General features: G+C 44.1%; 1 protein-coding gene across 1 annotated transcript in view; it reads right to left on the reverse strand.

Moving 5' to 3' along the window:
• Positions 1-19,823, reverse strand: part of LOC126149777 (uncharacterized) — a 78,492-nt gene that overhangs the window by 51,171 nt on the left and 7,498 nt on the right. Inside the window, exons 2-3 of the mRNA XM_049915833.1 lie at positions 13,851-13,976; positions 1,646-1,781 (exon numbers count right to left, since the gene is read on the reverse strand). Coding sequence (XP_049771790.1) covers positions 1,646-1,781; positions 13,851-13,976 — 262 coding nt within the window. The remainder of the gene's footprint in view (positions 1-1,645; positions 1,782-13,850; positions 13,977-19,823) is intronic.

Consider the following 19,823-nt stretch of genomic DNA (forward strand, 5'->3'; position numbering starts at 1 on the left):
GCCTCCAGTTTTGAGGTAATGGTATAGCAATAGCAGATTACGTGTTATACGCTGTCCTTCATTTCCAAGTTAATTATTCCTTTGTTTCTTAGGACGTGTGCTATCCCATTTTAAATCGAATTGTGTAACGAAGATCTTTACCCTTCTATTCGATTCGGTATCTCTTCATTGGTTATCCTATCAACGTACATAATCTTCAACATTCTTCTGTTACACTAAATTTCAAGAGTTTCCTTTTCAACTTGCATGCAAAGTTCATCGACCACGTTTCACTTCGTTATCATTATACATCTCGGAGAAGTACATTTAGAAGACACTCACCGATGAGTGTCGCATATGCCCTCAACCAGACAATCGTCGGAGACGTCTCTCGAGGCAACCTGGTCAGGCTGAACTCTTTAGACACACTGACCAGCGAGTGCAGCAAGGTGGAGGTACCCTACTGTTTTGGGGTGGCATTATGTGAGGCCGACGTACGCCACTGGTGGTCATGCAAGGCGCCGTAACGGCTGTACGATGCGTGAATGCCATTCTCCGACCAATAGTGCAACCATTCAGCAGCATATCGGCGAGGCATTGTTCTTCATGGACGACAATTCGCGCCCACATCTTGTGAATGCCTTCCTTGAGGATAACGCCATCCCTCGACTAGAGAGGCCAGCGTGTTCTCCAGGCAGGAACCCTATCGAACATGCTTCAGATAGACTGAAATGGACTGTTTATGGACGACATGACCCACCAACCACTATTAGGGATCTACGCCGAATTGCCGCTGAGAAGTGGGACAATCTGGACGAACAGTGCATTGATGAACTTGTGAATAGTATGCCACAACGAATACAGTCATGCATCAATGCAAGAGTACGTACTGCTGGGTATTAGAGGTACCGGTGTGTACAGCAATGTGGGCCACCACCTCTGAAGGTCTCGCTGTACAGTGGTACGACATCGAATGTGTGGCTGTCGTGAGCAGGGAAAGAGCGGAAGTGATGTTTATGTTGATCTCTATTCCAATTTTCTGTACAGGTTCCGGAACTCAGGGAACCGAGGTGATGAAAAACTTTTTAATGTGTGTATTTTGCTACCGAAACAGCAATAACGTTAGTGTCTCGTTTCCTAATGCACCTGCCTCGCATCACTGATTTACTTTGAGAACATTCAATCAAACTTTCTTTACGTTTGTTGATATTCATGCCAGAACCCCTTTCCTCTTCTCGGCAAAAAATCTTTTCCCTTAAACTGATCTTTCAATTGCCTTGCCGGCTCGCAAAAATAAGAATGCAATCGGCAAATCATAGAGGTTTTCCTTTCTTCTCTCTTAACATTAATTCCCTTCCCAAATGGGTATTGAGATAATTAATCTATTACCGTCTAATCATGCACAGATAAATACAACACAGTTTTTCTTAGCACTAAGTATACTACAGTGTATTTTACTTCATCTGGTTAAAAGACGACACAAATCTGAAATGTAAAGTTGTTGTTTGAGACAGCAGTATTTTAATTTGCTCGTACTTGAGTAACTTTCCCCCTTTTCTGTCTTAGATTACCAGAGAAATAGTCTTCTGCAAGTACTGACGCAGTTTCTGCTTGCAGTGACTACAGCTCTAGAACTGATATTACAGGACAGAAAGCGTGTACTAACTTCCAGGGCCCTTCTTCATAGCTTTGGCAGACACACCCTGGCGTGCATTCAGACGTTGATCCATCATTCCATGCGCCATTTTCATACGCCTTTCCGTCGAGGTGACATTTTGTCTTGTCCAGTGACAGTAGCGATTCTGTAACGAAAGAACATTTAAGGATAACACAGCTGGTGATGGTATAATCTGTTCAGCTTGTCTCTTTATTGATGAAGTAGTATGTATTACAATACTGGGATATATTTCCTTATCATATTTTTTTGAAGGAACAGTCCACTGAATTGCCGGTTTTCGATGTCCATGGAGCACAGTACAGGACTATTCATAAAAAAAACCTCCGGGATTTCAGAAGACGACTTGAAAGGCATATGCACAGAGTAAATTAATTCACATGTTGTAAGAAAATGTTACGTCGAACGAGAGATGGTCAAATGTAGTATCGATTGTGTAGTAGCGTTGCTGCTCAACAGCGATCACTGATTGAAGGTGTTAAAGTAACTTTAGATCGAGAGAAGTATTGAGGACTCTCAAGCGTAAAGTCGTGTTGTATCTGATGAGTGCTGGATATATACTTACTCGCTACGGGTAGTAATGATTTTTTTTATTTACAAGATCTTATAATGTTTGCTAACTGTAAAAGGAATCTCAACAGAAGTTGGAAATAACTAAGGTAAAGAAAGTTGTTTTGTTACTAATGCAATACGCGTATTCATAAATGATGATTGAGACATTGTATAGCAGTCACACCCAATGATTTTGTAAAGCTGATTGTTAATGTATAATAAGTTTATTAAGAGTGTTAATTATGACCATTATTATTTTCAAAAGGTCAAAATACAAGTTTTAAAGTTAGTATCATATTGTTACTCACCCCAAGTTAGTACCAGTTCCCACCCACGTCATTTTTGATTAACAATTTTTCTCAAGAAGTTATTGTCTCGGTCATATTCGATTTTTTTTAAATGTATGCTAAGCAACAGCCGTGCACAGTAGCTGTTTGCTAACTATACAATTTAATGTACTAACAGCGAGCAGTGCGAAGAGCGTTACCATTGAGCAGATAAAGGTATTAAAATTTATTATTTGCGTGGATATCATACATTAAGCACGGGGGTCATTATTTTCAAATTGATCAATGATTTTTTATTACCAGGGTCAATTTCAAATCAATAGTGTTGCACCAGACTCAGTTTTTGTGTTACATAAATTCATGCAGTTTTGGTTTAGTTTAAAGAAGTTCAGTACAGGGCAAAGTCCATAGCGACGAGCTAAAATCCACGTGCACTTGCTGTTCCATTCTAACAGTCGTGATTCAGACTACTGTCAGTTAAATAATTTTAATCATATTTCAAACGTGCATGTTTCACTTGGTAACAACTTTGTACAGATCGAAATTCTTTTTGGAATCTCTTGAAATAATATTGTCAGGCCTACGGCCTGCTCTTTGTTACTTAGTGAAGTGTAGTTAGTAATTTTGCGCTGCGCATTTACTGTTCTGTGTCAATTATTTCTAACAGATCAACGGCAAAAATGCTCTTTATTTCTTTTATGTTTTTCTTTCGTTGTATATGTGCATCATGCGCGTAAAACGATTACTAGTACTATGCGTAGCTCAGTCGTGGACAATGCCGAAAATACGCATTTGCTAAGTAACTCCGACAATTCTGCATTGACGACAGTGAATCACATGACAGTCAATGAAAGTGCATCTTCAATGCCAAACAGTCCGACTATCTTGAATTTTCTTTACCCACCGATATGGCAATTAATCAGACGGGACACTCCACAAATGCGGAAACAGCTGATGCACATACTTCCTATGTACAAAATTTGCACTCTGATCGTCTACCTTTACAATCCAATCCAAATAACATTACCTAAACCTCAACAGACATGTCAAATGTTGACACTGTTGAATAGATTACGCAAATTACTTTAAACACTGATGGTCAGTTATCGAATGCCATTATGATGGTGTTTCAAAAAATCATGGATGGCAATAAAAAGTTACAGCAGAAAAAAGACGAACGTTTTACTCAAATTAGTGACACGATGGTTTACTGAAGTCTCACATAAAGAAGAGGAACTGACACTCCATATAGGATAACATATTAACGAATGTTTTGAACAACAAGAAACTCGACTTAATGAACGCCTCAATCAGCTCCTACAGGCATGTAATCAATTTCAAGATCACCTTACACTTGCAATCCAAGCGCAAAATGAGACCATTCACAGAAAAAAAGATCGAACAGATACGCGAAATTCTCGTTCGCGAGCAACATGAAATCAGTAAAAACGTAGTAGCTCAAGTAGCAAAATACATAGACAGTTGCTGTAGTAAAGTCTCCGGTGACCTTAAAACCGTACAAGATACGAACACACAGCTTCATAGCGATTTTACAGAGCATAAAACACAAGCAGAAACTCGATTGAGTCAACAACACTAAAAACACCAAGAAGACATACAGACTGTTACCAGTAGACTTAAACAATTAGAATATGATACTGATTCTACCGTAATCAAATCTGGCATACGCAAAATTAACAAGTGTACAGAGAACCTGCATAAATGTACAAAGAAACTGCAGAAACAGATCGATGGAAGTGACACCAACAATACTGCTCAAATTTCATCACTTACAGAGGAACCTGATGACCTTTCGAACAGAGTAGAAATTTTAGAAAGTAATACCGATACTAAAACTTAAGGCACATTGCTTTCTCCTTTCATTTAGTCTGAACAATTTCAGTCCATGAACTGTGCTATTTGTGGGCTGACCTTACATAGCAATGCACTGAATCATAAAGTTAACAGTTTGCGCCATGAAACTGCCGCGTTAAAAGATCAGACATCAGACAGTCAAGTACATAGTAGCCTTCCATATAATCAGGCAGAAGCATGACACTACATCGTTAGAGCACAATCTTGGCAGAGTACGACGTGTGAGAGAATCAGACGCCGATCAACGTCCGTAAAACACGTTTTTTAACAGTAACGAACCCACACAAAATTTCCGGCACGAAGATTTCCATTACAAGCATTTCATGTCAGTAGGTATGTTAAAAGTACTTCGCAATGAAAAAACAGGTCTGCATCCCTTAGACGCCATACAAAAACTTTCATTCTCTTTACCACCTAATTGACGTATTAACCATAAACTGGAATTCATTTGCAGTTTTTTGGAGGGTGGGCCCGTCACCAGAAAGCGCCACATTGCAAGACAATGCTACTCATTAGAATAATTTCAAAATGGCTTTTTGTCAACTTATTGGTCGGAAACTACACAATTAGGTCAGTTAACCATTTTACCGTCCTTTGGAAATTCTATCTTCCCAACCATAACGCAATTTTTGAGCAAATGGTTGAACAAAATCAGCACCTTACCGAGCCATATAGACAATCAGCATTAATACAGTTATGCATCTCTAAATTACCGCTTTCATTACGAGTCTCCCTGTTAACGGGACAACAATAGAAATCATCCCTGCATTTCGCCAGCTTTTAAAACTTTTGAAAGTACAATATTATGACTATTCCTTCGTCATTAAAAATTTCTCCAAAAACAGCAACAGTAATAACACGTATGGATATCAAAACTCATGGGGTTATTTTCATGACAGACGTAATAAGAGGTTTGGGAATGGCAACAACTTTCAGAATGATTTTCACAGACGTCAAAATTTTAACGATCAGTATTCACAAAACCAACAACAGTACCAACAGTTTGGTAGCAACAACAAGAATTTTCAACCACAATTTCACCATCAAAACCAGCAAATGGGAAATTTGAACAACAATATTGTCAGCAAGATCATCCCACCCTGAATGGTTCGCCACAAACTTTCGTGAACACGCAACAGCAAAGCAATAATACTACACCACGACCCAAAAATTTCATCTAAAGAAATCAGACTTTGTGTTTCATCCGGAATGTTCCGTATCAGACAAATTACAGCAAGAAACGACGAGGTCATAATCAGAATTTTCAGCGTGATTATGGCAATAACATTTTTTTCAGAATCAAAAACAATTTTAACAACAACCTCCACTTATTCTGAATGAACCTGACGTACATTCACACCCACCTCAAAACTCTAATGACACAATAGCAGAATTGTCAAATTATTGAGATGCCACAACAAGCTTCGATAGGTAATCAAATTCCGAATATTACGTGACTAGAGGACAACACCGTTGCTTTAGCCTGCAACGACGATCAGCAATTAGAACCTTACGAAACAGTAACTGAAAATACACTCCTGGGAATGGAAAAAAGAACACATTGACACCGGTGTGTCAGACCCACCATACTTGCTCCGGACACTGCGAGAGGGCTGTACAAGCAATGATCACACGCACGGCACAGCGGACACACCAGGAACCGCGGTGTTGGCCGTCGAATGCCGCTAGCTGCGCAGCATTTGTGCACCGCCGCCGTCAGTGTCAGCCAGTTTGCCGTGGCATACGGAGCTCCATCGCAGTCTTTAACACTGGTAGCATGCCGCGACAGCGTGGACGTGAACCGTATGTGCAGTTGACGGACTTTGAGCGAGGGCGTATAGTGGGCATGCGGGAGGCCGGGTGGACGTACCGCCGAATTGCTCAACACGTGGGGCGTGAGGTCTCCACAGTACATCGATGTTGTCGCCAGTGGTCGGCGGAAGGTGCACGTGCCCGTCGACCTGGGACCGGACCACAGCGACGCACGGATGCACGCCAAGACCGTAGGATCCTACGCAGTGCCGTAGGGGACCGCACCGCCACTTCCCAGCAAATTAGGGACACTGTTGCTCCTGGGGTATCGGCGAGGACCATTCGCAACCGTCTCCATGAAGCTGGGCTACGGTCCCGCACACCATTAGGCCGTCTTCCGCTCACGCCCCAACATCGTGCAGCCCGCCTCCAGTGGTGTCGCGACAGGCGTGAATGGAGGGACGAATGGAGACGTGTCGTCTTCAGCGATGAGAGTCGCTTCTGCCTTGGTGCCAATGATGGTCGTATGCGTGTTTGGCGCCGTGCAGGTGAGCGCCACAATCAGGTCTGCATACGACCGAGGCACACAGGGCCAACACCCGGCATCATGGTGTGGGGAGCGATCTCCTACACTGGCCGTACACCACTGGTGATCGTCGAGGCGACACTGAATAGTGCACGGTACATCCAAACCGTCATCGAACCCATCGTTCTACCATTCCTAGACCGGCAAGGGAACTTGCTGTTCCAACAGGACAATGCACGTCCGCATGTATCCCGTGCCACCCAACGTGCTCTAGAAGGTGTAAGTCAACTCCCCTGGCCAGCAAGATCTCCGGATCTGTCCCCCATTGAGCATGTTTGGGACTGGATGAAGCGTCGTCTCACGCGGTCTGCACGTCCAGCACGAACGCTGGTCCAACTGAGGCGCCAGGTGGAAATGGCATGGCAAGCCGTTCCACAGGACTACATCCAGCATCTCTACGATCGTCTCCATGGGAGAATAGCAGCCTGCATTGCTGCGAAAGGTGGATATACACTGTACTAGTGCCGACATTGTGCATGCTCTGTTGCCTGTGTCTATGTGCCTGTGGTTCTGTCAGTGTGATTATGTGATGTATCTGACCCCAGGAATGTGTCAATAAAGTTTTCCCTTCCTGGGACAATGAATTCACGGTGTTCTTATTTCAATTTCCAGGAGTGTATAATCACTTTCGACGACATTAGTGAAATGCTTTTAAAAGCAAAGAATCAGACTAAGAAGACATCTTCACATCTGATCACTGAACTACAAATAGGTCACACAAATTTACTGCTGTCATAGATTCAAATTTGCATGTTTCTGCGGTAAGTGACGCTGCATTTAATAAGTGTACATGATTATTCCTGTCCGTCTTTTACACTGAGCAAAACAAAAGTATGTGGCGCAGTTTCTATCAAAGGCGTCGACGTTAAGCTTCAAACACATTTATCTTTCTCTGAACACGGTCGCACATTTTATCTTAATTTTTTGATTGTTCCCTTACTCAACATCGACGTAATGTTAGGTATGGACTTTCTGATCGAACGTAAAGCTATTTGGGTTTCAAAAACTCATACCTCATGTTAAATAAATATTACAGGCAAGTTGCTTTGGAATTTCAGCAAACTTTATCATCTGAGGAACAAAACGTCAATGGAATTGAACTTACTGCTGTTACCAAAAGTACGCACTTGCATAAATCATTTTAAACTGAGACGTATGTACCAGACGATATGTAATACAACGTTGAACAAACAATTATCAACACGGTAAGTGAAATCCAAGCAACAACTGATGATGGCAGTTACATGGCATTTTACCACAGTATTCACGAGTGTTTCATAACATTCCAGGTACTATTCCGGGTTTCTTATATGAATTTCAAGTGAAACCTCAAATTCTTTCAATCCACACCATTTATTTATGGAGAACGGCTCAAACAGGAACTTCGAGCCATGCTCGACCAAGGCATTACAGATCCAGCTGTTAGTCAGTACATAAGTCCAGTGCACATTGTTATTAAAAAGGATGCATCATTACGCCTTGTTCTCTATTCACACCAGGTCACCGACATTATAGTAACGGAAAATGATCGACCACAGATTTTAGACGAACTTTTACAAAAATTTCATGGTACAGGTGTTTATTCGACACTGGATCTAAAATAAAGGTTTTTGGCAGATTGAACTTGACCCCAACTGTAGAAAATACATGGCATTTCTCTGTTTTGGCAATTGCTGTCAGTTTTGTAAACTACCATTTGGTCTGACAATATCTTCTGCTGCATTCAGACGAGGGATGAACACAGTAATATCAGCTGAATTGAAAGAGAGAATAACCACATATTTTGTGACATTTTAATTGCGGAACCCACTTGGCCTGACCATAACAATACTCTTCAAGCCTTACTTCAGACATTTCTTCAGCAAGGCCTCACAATTAATCTTAGTAAATCCCACTTTGGTAAGCCTTCCATTAACTTTATAGATCATGTCGTTTCTGCCGACAGCATAGCGCCCGATCCAGAAAAACTTCCAGCAGTTCACCCAGATATTATGATTCCTCCTTCAGAAAAGAAACTTTGTGGATTCCTAGGACTGATAAACTTTTTTTGTCGCCTCATTACTCTGCACCAGATACGCCGAAATTATGTCAACAAAAATACTATCTGGACATGGAATGAACAAGCTCTTTCTCAATTCTTGAACCTTAAGCATGCACTCTTGAATGCACCGGTACTAACACACCCTGATCTTACTAAGAACTTTTGATCGCCACTGACAGTTCCAAAACAGCCCTCAGTGTATATATTTTCCAGGAGATAGAAGAAGGTGGCATTATTGTTGTTAAAAGCATTGAATTTGCGAGCCGCATTCTGCCTGCTGCAGATATACCTAGCGATGTTCAAAAAAGTATTCGAGGTAACATGACTTAAAAATATAGTCCTCTGATGAAGAAATATGAACCAATGTCTACGAATTCTCGATTTGCAGACCATCCAGACTGTAACCTTACCTCAACCATGACTTTATCCTTGCCTTTTTCACCCTTTACTTTCAATTTTCTTCTCATGATGTAGCTGCACTATGTTTTGCGTCACAATACCTATGATTAGTCACAACTATGGTAATGAGCGCTATAAATGGACACTTGATCTGACATACTAGTTCACATAACACTACATTTCTTAACAAATTTGTAAATACTTAGTGATGTTTTCCTGTAGCTCTGTATTATCTAACTCAGGTTGTTTTAATTCGCATGTACTTTTAAGGACTTAGATACTGTAACTGACAGCAGAGCCAGGCTGGAAATACTAATAGGCTAATTACCTTTCAGTGACATAGGTTCAGACGAGTCTTTAGAAACTTAACCTCAGTGCCATATTATCACATCATCACCACACTGAAGCTGAGAAGCTGTATTACATTTTAATAAATGATTGTTAATTGTTATCAGTGTGTTTCCAACACTATTTTTGTTGTAGCCTTTTTGCTCTGCCACCTTAATATAGCACCTGCTTTCTGTGGTGCTTCCTGCTACTTTTACGTTGAGTGCCAAACTTATTTGGTAAATACAACGCAGGGAAAACTTAATTGTGTTCAGTATGGAGGTACAGTACATTATATTGACAACCCTGTTGCATCATAATGCAAAAGCAACTAACATAACGAGTACCCCAGAACGAGAAGGTTGTTTGCCCATGCTATAGTCGCTATGGGCAGAGTTCATTTACGCACAGTTCCGCATTGAGTGTTATGTGCACCTGGCTCATAGTATTCAAGTCAAAGGGTAGACAAATAGGAGGTCCAAAACATTCAAATGCAATTTGCTGAAGGGAGAGGTCTGTGTGTGTGAGGGACAGTCTGACAGAGAACCTAGGAAAATCATTCTAACGACTGATCTATTCAGAAATACGCAACGCATAGTCTCAGCTGTAGATGTGCCTCTTTAGTACTTGCCAGATCCTACAGAGGCTATCCTGTATACCTGGATGTGCTAGTACTCCTGGGAGGAAGTTTGGAAAGCGGGAGACACGTACTGCCGTTATTGTAACTGCTTGGACAGCTCTGTAGGTTAGATCATCGCCTGTGAAGGACTGCGTTGTGGGTCCGAGTCCCATTCCCACCCACACTTTTCGTCTGTCTTGAAGTTCCTCAATAACGCCCACTCCACTGCTGACTGAAATATTCATTCCTGGCAAAGATCTCGAGGCTATGACTAAGCTATTTTTGTCCAGTGTCCATTCTTCCAGGACTGCTGGTCTTGCGAGATACGCAGGAGAGGTTCTCTGAAATTTGGAAAGTACAAGTGAGATACTGGCCGAAGTGAAACTTTGAGAATGGGTCGTCATTCATTAGTGAACAGCTTAGACAGTAAGAGAAAATTCCGCCCCCCCCCCCTCCTCCCCATCCATAGAATGCGAGGTTCTTATTTCGAGTCTCAGTTCGGCACGTAGTTTTAATTTACAGTTCTTCCTTCTGTCAGTGCTTAGCAAATCTTAGGTGATTCATGAAAGACAAACAGCCGAAATCCGTTATACCATTTTTTTATTAATTATATTTACTGTTTTAGATTATCAATAAGTTCATAAATATTATCGGCAGTACTCGTCAGAGCTGACTTCACCGCAACAGAAAAAACAACAACATTGATGTCTGGTGATACATACAAGAACCCTGATCACCTGGAATGCCCACAGTGCACCGTTTGGATGCGACTGATAGATACTGCACTGGATTGGAAATCTTTCGGAAACGGAAGGAAGTGGACCATTTATTAAAATTTATCATCTGCTTCTCCTGTTTTTGTGGTTGATAAAGGTACGTCCCTCTCAAAGAGGAGTTCGAAGAAGGGAGACCGGTTCCTTCTTCGGGCGTCCAACATCCCTACGATCAGTCAGTTTGTAGACCAAAAATATTGTTTACAAGCCTATTTTCTGCCAACCATAAGACATGCTGGCACTAATTGATTTCTTATTATTGTATTTTTTTCATTAGCATCACATATATTTCTTACTGCATGTCTTCGTATTAAGACAGCCGCCGTACTCAGCAGCCGCTCTTTCACTGTTTCCAAAACCCTCTTCCACTTCCTGTACAAGTCCCATTTCTCACACAACCACGGAACAGAGCAGGCACTGCTGTTACTAAAAAAAATCATTGTGTCTTCTCGTTATTTGCTCTGTTGGTAAGCTTTCTGTTTATAGTGTCGTACATCAGCTCAAACGTATTTGACTCATAGTTGTTTTGTAAATAAAACAGCCTTTTCTTGCTGCAACTTTATTTTTCCCAATTCCCCGTTTCGCCTTTTTCTTACTCTACAGGCATCATCAGCGGGATCTACAACGATAAGTTTTTGTTATTTTTAGATTATCAGACAGCTCAAGTCGCAATTTTTTGTGTAACTAAGTAATTACTTTAGTTTGTTGTGATCTGCGTTTCCTCTCATCTAGTCTGGAGGTCGCACTACCATTTTATTACCGACACAAACGAACTTGTTATTTGACTCATTTCTGAGACCCTCGTCACAGGACATCAAAAGTCCTAAACAGTTACAGTTGCTGACTTGGCCGACTACTTTACTATAAATCGTAAACTTTGAACGGCTCCGACTTTTTCTTTTCAATGCCAATACTCATATGAATATAGAGAAATATCTAGATCGCAGATTAAAACTCGGCTAAAGACATGATGAGTGATCAGCTGTAGCAAGTAAAATTATGATTTAAGTTCTGCTCGTCAGTTATAAATGTTTTATACTGCCTGAATTTTCTTTTATAGCTACGTCAATTATATATTAAATAGATATTAGAAAATTTCGATGATGTGGACCACACATTAGTGTCATCCTATCGTTTGTGACTGCATGCGGTGATCTACCCTTGTCCGTCCTCATCACCCTCTCTCCTTAGGGTGAACACAGAGTGCAGTGTAGGTGTGTAAGTACCTTACGAGTTCTGTTAAGTGAGTGGGAGGGGAATGAATCAGTGTGTAATAAATTAAAAGAACTGAGAAAGTGGATTGACCTGCTGTATTAAGGTACTGGACAACTGTATTTAGGGTTAATTCAGTTTTCCTAAATCGCTATAGGGAAAGCTAGGACGAATCCTACTGCGATGCTGTGACCCACTTTCATTCCTAACATACACTCCTGGAAATTGAAATAAGAACAGCGTGAATTCATTGTCCCAGGAAGGGGAAACTTTATTGGCACATTCCTGGGGTCAGATACATCACATGATCACACTGACAGAACCACAGGCACATAGACACAGGCAACAGAGCATGCACAATGTCGGCACTAGTACAGTGTATATCCACCTTTCGCAGCAATGCAGGCTGCTATTCTCCCATGGAGACGATCGTACAGATGCTGGATGTAGTCCTGTGGAACGGCTTGCCATGCCATTTCCACCTGGCGCCTCAGTTGGACCAGCGTTCGTGCTGGACGTGCAGACCGCGTGAGACGACGCTTCATCCAGTCTCAAACATGCTCAATGGGGGACAGATCCGGAGATCTTGCTGGCCAGGGTAGTTGACTTACGCCTTCTAGAGCACGTTGGGTGGCACGGGATACATGCGGACGTGCATTGTCCTGTTGGAACAGCAAGTTCCCTTGCCGGTCTAGGAATGGTAGAACGATGGGTTCGATGACGGTTTGGATGTACCGTGCACTATTCAGTGTCCCCTCGACGATCACCAGTGGTGTACGGCCAGTGTAGGAGATCGCTCCCCACACCATGATGCCGGGTGTTGGCCCTGTGTGCCTCGGTCGTATGCAGTCCTGATTGTGGCGCTCACCTGCACGGCGCCATACACGCATACGACCATCATTGGCACCAAGGCAGAAGCGACTCTCATCGCTGAAGACGACACGTCTCCATTCGTCCCTCCATTCACGCCTGTCGCGACACCACTGGAGGCGGGCTGCACGATGTTGGGGCGTGAGCGGAAGACGGCCTAACGGTGTGCGGGACCGTAGCCCAGCTTCATGGAGACGGTTGCGAATGGTCCTCGCCGATACCCCAGGAGCAACAGTGTCCCTAATTTGCTGGGAAGTGGCGGTGCGGTCCCCTACGGCACTGCGTAGGATCCTACGGTCTTGGCGTGCATCCAGGCGTCGCTGCGGTCCGGTCCCAGGTCGACGGGCACGTGCACCTTCCGCCGACCACTGGCGACAACATCGATGTACTGTGGAGACCTCACGCCCCACGTGTTGAGCAATTCGGCGGTATGTCCACCCGGCCTCCCGCATGCCCACTATACGCCCTCGCTCAAAGTCCGTCAACTGCACATACGGTTCACGTCCACGCTGTCGCGGCATGCTACCAGTGTTAAAGACTGCGATGGAGCTCCGTATGCCACGGCAAACTGGCTGACACTGACGGCGGCGGTGCACAAATGCTGCGCAGCTAGCGCCATTCGACGGCCAACACCGCGGTTCCTGGTGTGTCCGCTGTGCCGTGCGTGTGATCATTGCTTGTGCAGCCCTCTCGCAGTGTCCGGAGCAAGTATGGTGGGTCTGACACACCGGTGTCAATGTGTTCTTTTTACCATTTCCAGGAGTGTAGTTTCACATAGTTAGTGCTCGGTCTGTTGATATCTGCCTCGACGAAATGTTAAGCTGCAGCCTCCCCTGGACTTTGTTGTTCCTTTCGTCAGACAGTGTTTATTGGTCGATTCCCCGCTAATTATGCGGTACTCACTGCAATCGAAGCGTGCAGGGCAGCATTCGCTTGAGTCGTCATTGCGTACGCAGCCCAGCTCCTCATAGTAGTGTATGGTGCGGTAGTTGGGGCAGTCCTGTACTCTGCATGTTGACGTCTCTGAACCTGAAAAAGAAATGTAAGAACCCTTTCTTAGGCTCGTTACCTGGTTGCCAGCGTCAGTACAAGATAAATATTTCTCAGACGCTTCCCGCATATACGGAGGATATGCAGAATATACGCTTCTCTGTCTCCCCGCATCACGTTGATCAAACTTCACGGTAGTTCCTCATGGCAAATGCCCGACATCACAATGGTAAACAGAGCAGTCTCCTTAAAAGTAGAGCAATTGCCTCGAAGTAAAATATAACCGATAATAAATAAACAGACAGCTGTATTTTCATCTCTGATTTATTCCAGAGCCAACCGGACTAGGCTTTCCATTATGCCATCATATGGCCCTTTATAGTAAAATAGTAGCTGAGCTTACAATGGTAGCCAAAATGTCATGCAATAGGAAACCAGTATCCATACATACGCTTGTGTGAATACTGGTACGCTTTTGGATATTTTGTCCGGCTGCATAAACTCAGCTGCTATGTTACCATAGAGGGCCCGATAATGGCATAAGAGAATGCCGAAAGAAGTGAAATTCAAAGAAATGTGACGAACACACTGTAATGAGGCAAACCCCAGAAATGCTTTCTAAAAATGTCCGTTTCACGAGAATGTATTCAAAACATTAAGGCAATCTCGCAAATGAAACACAACTGGAAGTCGAACGAGTCATTTGTATCACACGAAAGTGATACCGACAGCTTCCAACACGATCACTCACTATCTATCTCTCTCTCTCTCTCTCTCTCTCTCACGCACACACACACACACACACACACACACACACACACACACACACACATTCACACAAGAGAGATACAAAGAAACAGATAGAGAGAGAGAGAGAGAGAGAGAGAACGACATGGAGAAAAAGATGGCTATACAGTTCATGACAGGAAAAGTGGAAAACAATATCAGGAAGCGGCGATATTGGCAGTCATACGTCAAGAAGTTTACATCATCATGACTTCGATATTAGGTGATTAACTGAATCTTCTGTGTAGGCGAAATGTTTACGAAGTGAGGAGAAACGTGTAACTTATTTATTGTAGTAATTTAGTGACACAGAATCACAAAGTTAATTTATAGCTGTTGACGTTCAGTTTTTAAAAATCTCATTTTTTAGTATGTGTAGCACTCGCAGAGACATTTTGGTATACTATTGCTACGATGGTATTTTTTTATAACGCTAGTTAACGATTAGTTTATTTTGTTTTCTTATATCTCTCTAGATTTAGCCTTGTGTCACTCCGTACAGGTACAATCATTCATGGTCAATGAACCTTATTGATGTGATCGTTCCGGCGGGCAGTAAATGTTAGATACGGATGAATTTGTGCGTCAGTAGGGACGCTTTTAATTTTCTATCAGGCCTTTCGTCAGCCCAATGGTTTGCTTGTGTAGGGAGGTGAGTCTGTTAGTGACAAATTCCATGCTCAAGTCTACGTCAACATTTACATCTATACTCTGCAAACCACTGGGATGAACGGCAGAGGGTACCACTTATTAGAATTCTGCTTAAAAAAAGCCCCTGTGCGATTAACATAATCTTCTCTTCGCCGACGCTATAGTAGCGATACGTAGCGTATGTACAGTATTATGTTAGTACTGATTGTTCAAACTGTAAATGAGTCTCGCGGAGTTATTCGCGCCTGTCTTCAAGTGTTTGTTAATTTAATGTTTTCAGCATTTGTCCAGGATGGTTTATGGTAATGTACGACGTGTCAACTGAAACAAGGAAATTGTGGATTTCTTTAGTAAGTACACTCCTGGAATTGGAAAAAAGAACACATTGACACCGGTGTGTCAGACCCACCATACTTGCTCCGGACACTGCGAGAGGGCTGTACAAGCAATGATCACACGCACGGCACAGCGGACACACCAGGAACCGCGGTGTTGGCCGTCGAATGGCGCTAGCTGCGCAGCATTTGTGCACCGCCGCCGTCAGTGTCAGCCAGTTTGCCGTGGCATACGGAGCTCCATCGCAGTCTTTAACACTGGTAGCATGCCGCGACAGCGTGGACGTGAACCGTATGTGCAGTTGACGGACTTTGAGCGAGGGCGTATAGTGGGCATGCGGGAGGCCGGATGGACGTACCGCCGAATTGCTCAACACGTGGGGCGTGAGGTCTCCACAGTACATCGATGTTGTCGCCAGTGGTCGGCGGAAGGTGCACGTGCCCGTCGACCTGGGACCGGACCGCAGCGACGCACGGATGCACGCCAAGACCGTAGGATCCTACGCAGTGCCGTAGGGGACCGCACCGCCACTTCCCAGCAAATTAAAGACACTGTTGCTCCTGGGGTATCGGCGAGGACCATTCGCAACCGTCTCCATGAAGCTGGGCTACGGTCCCGCACACCGTTAGGCCGTCTTCCGCTCACGCCCCAACATCGTGCAGCCCGCCTCCAGTGGTGTCGCGACAGGCGTGAATGGAGGGACGAATGGAGACGTGTCGTCTTCAGCGATGAGAGTCGCTTCTGCCTTGGTGCCAATGATGGTCGTATGCGTGTTTGGCGCCGTGCAGGTGAGCGCCACAATCAGGACTGCATACGACCGAGGCACACAGGGCCAACACCCGGCATCGTGGTGTGGGGAGCGATCTCCTACACTGGCCGTACACCACTGGTGATCGTCGAGGGGACACTGAATAGTGCACGGTACATCCAAACCGTCATCGAACCCATCGTTCTACCATTCCTAGACCGGCAAGGGAACTTGCTGTTCCAACAGGACAATGCACGTCCGCATGTATCCCGTGCCACCCAACGTGCTCTACAAGGTGTAAGTCAACTACCCTGGCCAGCAAGATCTCCGGATCTGTCCCCCATTGAGCATGTTTGGGACTGGATGAAGCGTCGTCTCACGCGGTCTGCACGTGCAGCACGAACGCTGGTCCAACTGAGGCGCCAGGTGGAAATGGCATGGCAAGCCGTTCCACAGGACTACATCCAGCATCTCTACGATCGTCTCCATGGGAGAATAGCAGCCTGCATTGCTGCGAAAGGTGGATATACCCTGTACTAGTGCCGACATTGTGCATGCTCTGTTGCCTGTGTCTATGTGCCTGTGGTTCTGTCAGTGTGATCATGTGATGTATCTGACCCCAGGAATGTGTCAATAAAGTTTCCCCTTCCCGGGACAATGAATTCACGGTGTTCTTATTTCAATTTCCAGGAGTGTATAACAGTTCAGTGTACGTAGATAAAACGAATTTCATTGTCCCTCTCAAACTGGATTTGCTTACTCACGACTTACCTTATCAGATGCTTTGGGCTAATATGTTTGTCACGGTTTGGTGTTCAGGCAAGGTACGGGACCCTCACCCTCCCGCGGTGCAGAGACAGTTTAGACAGTATCATGTCCCTGACAGACCAATAGCCCTTTCAGGGGTGCTGTGTCGCCCTTGTCCTACGTGCCTTCCCAGGCTGTTTCTGGAGGCCCTTGCACCACACACAGTCGCTCAGCACCTATCCAGCTTTCGGACGTCCCGCAACCCTTCTTTTACTTCTACCATTTTTGCGTTGAACTTAGCCATGTCCATGCTGCGATATTGCCAACGCGCTTGCCATCCGCGAAGGCGATCTAGGGGTTTTTCAGCAGCACAAGTCATCGAATGTGACATTCTCATGTCGACTGGCGTGCCGTTTGGCGATCGGTGTGCGCTCCTTAACTTGACACTGACGTCCAGCCGTATGATACCTTACGATCAACGGGAAGCAAGTATGACGGTCGTGCCTTCACGCGATTCACCTCACGCGATTCACCTCACGCGTTTCGCCTATAGTGTTCTAGACAAGCACGAGCATCACCTGAAGTGCGCATCGCCGTCAAGTGTCCGGTTCTTGCTGCGACAGATGCTGGATCTAGTTAGCCGTACGAATCCTCATCGGATACCTCCTCGGCTGCTCCTCTTTCCGGACTCGGGATACTTCCCACAATCGAAGAGAAACACCGTAGAGTGGATTTGTGGACAGACAGTTCACAACTTGTTTACTGACGGCGAGAAATATGTCCATGATTTTTGGCACTTCCTTTATGAACACCATTGCGTAGTTGTCCGCAGTCCTAAATACAGACAACACAGACAGAGTTGTGGTGTTCCTGCAATGAGGAGTTGATCCACGCCTTTTCCACTCCTAGGAACCGGTTATTATCTGGTCATCGGAGTGTTCTTGAGCAGAAATTGTGAGTCGATAATCTCAAAGAGTCTGGCGTCTTGCCGCACCCTTCTCCTTGCAAGGTAGGTTTCCTCTTATTCACAGCGGTATTAATAACAATTTAAATCATTGATGTTCTTTGTACCTTGACTCCATGTTCCTTACGTTTTCCTTGGTTCCTGGGTGTAAGGAACTAGATACCGTGGCCAGGTCTCGGGTTGCAAACCGTGCTCACTTTGTCCACACCTACCCTTTTGGGCGCCAGGAAGATTCCTCTGAATAAAAAAAAATTATCTAAGGGCGTCTTGTCACCTAGAGGCCTTTATTAAAGAGGGGAGAGGAGCAGACAGAGGTTCGGGGGACACTCTTGCCTTTGGGATCGGAAACTGCCCCTAAAGAGAATCAGCAATGATCAACGATACTGGTATGCACAAGGCTTTGGAAACCACTGCATTAATGACTCATAATTTTTATCCACAGGACATATGGTCTCTAACTGAAAAAGTGTCATGATGATCTTTCCATTGGGAAACGGTTTCGCGCTAGTCCCTCATTCGGATCTCTGGCAGGGGACTGCCATGTAGAAGGTGAACCTGAGGAAAACATTAGCGAAAGGGTAACGTTCTACGAGTCGGGGCATGGAATGTTACAAGTTTGAACGTGCTAGAGGAGCTAGATATTCTGAAAAGAGAAATTCCAAGGAAGAAGCCTGGGTAGCGTTGAGAGATACAATGGGGGTCAGTGAAGTCAAATGAAAAGATGGCATGGATATCTGTTGAGATGAGTATTCGGTATATCAACAATAGCAGAAAATGCTGTAACGGGAGTTGAATTTGTTATGAAGAGGAATCCGGGGCAGAGTGTGAGTTACTGTGAACAGTTCGGTGGTAGGGGTGTTCTGATCAGAATCGATGCCAAATCAATGCCGACAACGATAGTTCAGGTGTACAAGCCGAAGTCGCAAGCTAAGGATGAAGAAACAGAGAAAATATATGAGGATACTGAAAAGATAATACAGTACGTAAAGAGATAGGAAAAGTCTAATAGTCTTGGAGGATTGATAGGCAGGAGTACAAGAAAGGGTTAGAGGAGAATATGACCTTGGTACTTGTAATGAGAGAGAGGAAGACTAATTGAGTTCTGTAATAAATTTCACCTAGTAATCGACAATAATCCGTTCAGAAATCGGATCAAAGTTGGTGTCATACTTGGAAAAGGCAGGGAGACACGGGAATATTTCAATTAGATTACATAATGGTAAGACAGAGATTTGGCAATCAGGTTTTAAACTGTAAGTCATTTCCATGGGCAGATGTGGATTCTATCCACAATCTACTGATTATGAACTGTAGATTAAAATTGAAGAAACCGCAAGAAGATGGGAATTTAAGGAGATGGGACCTGGGTAAACTGAAAGAACCAGAGGTTGTAGAGAGTTTCAGAGAGCATTATCGAACGATTGGCAAGAGCAGGGGAAAGAAATACAATAGAAGAAGACTGGGTGGCGTTGAGAGATACAATAGTGAAGGCAGCAGAGGATCAAGTACGTAAAACGGCGAGGGCTGATGGAAATCTTTGAGTAACAGAAGAGGTATTGAATTTAATTCATGAAAGGAGAAAATATAAAGATGTAGTAAATGAAGCAGGCAAAAAGGAATACAAACGTCTCAAAAATGAGATTTACAGGAAGTG

This window comes from Schistocerca cancellata, chromosome 2, assembly GCF_023864275.1.
Source record: "Schistocerca cancellata isolate TAMUIC-IGC-003103 chromosome 2, iqSchCanc2.1, whole genome shotgun sequence".
Classification (NCBI taxonomy): domain Eukaryota; kingdom Metazoa; phylum Arthropoda; class Insecta; order Orthoptera; family Acrididae; genus Schistocerca; species Schistocerca cancellata.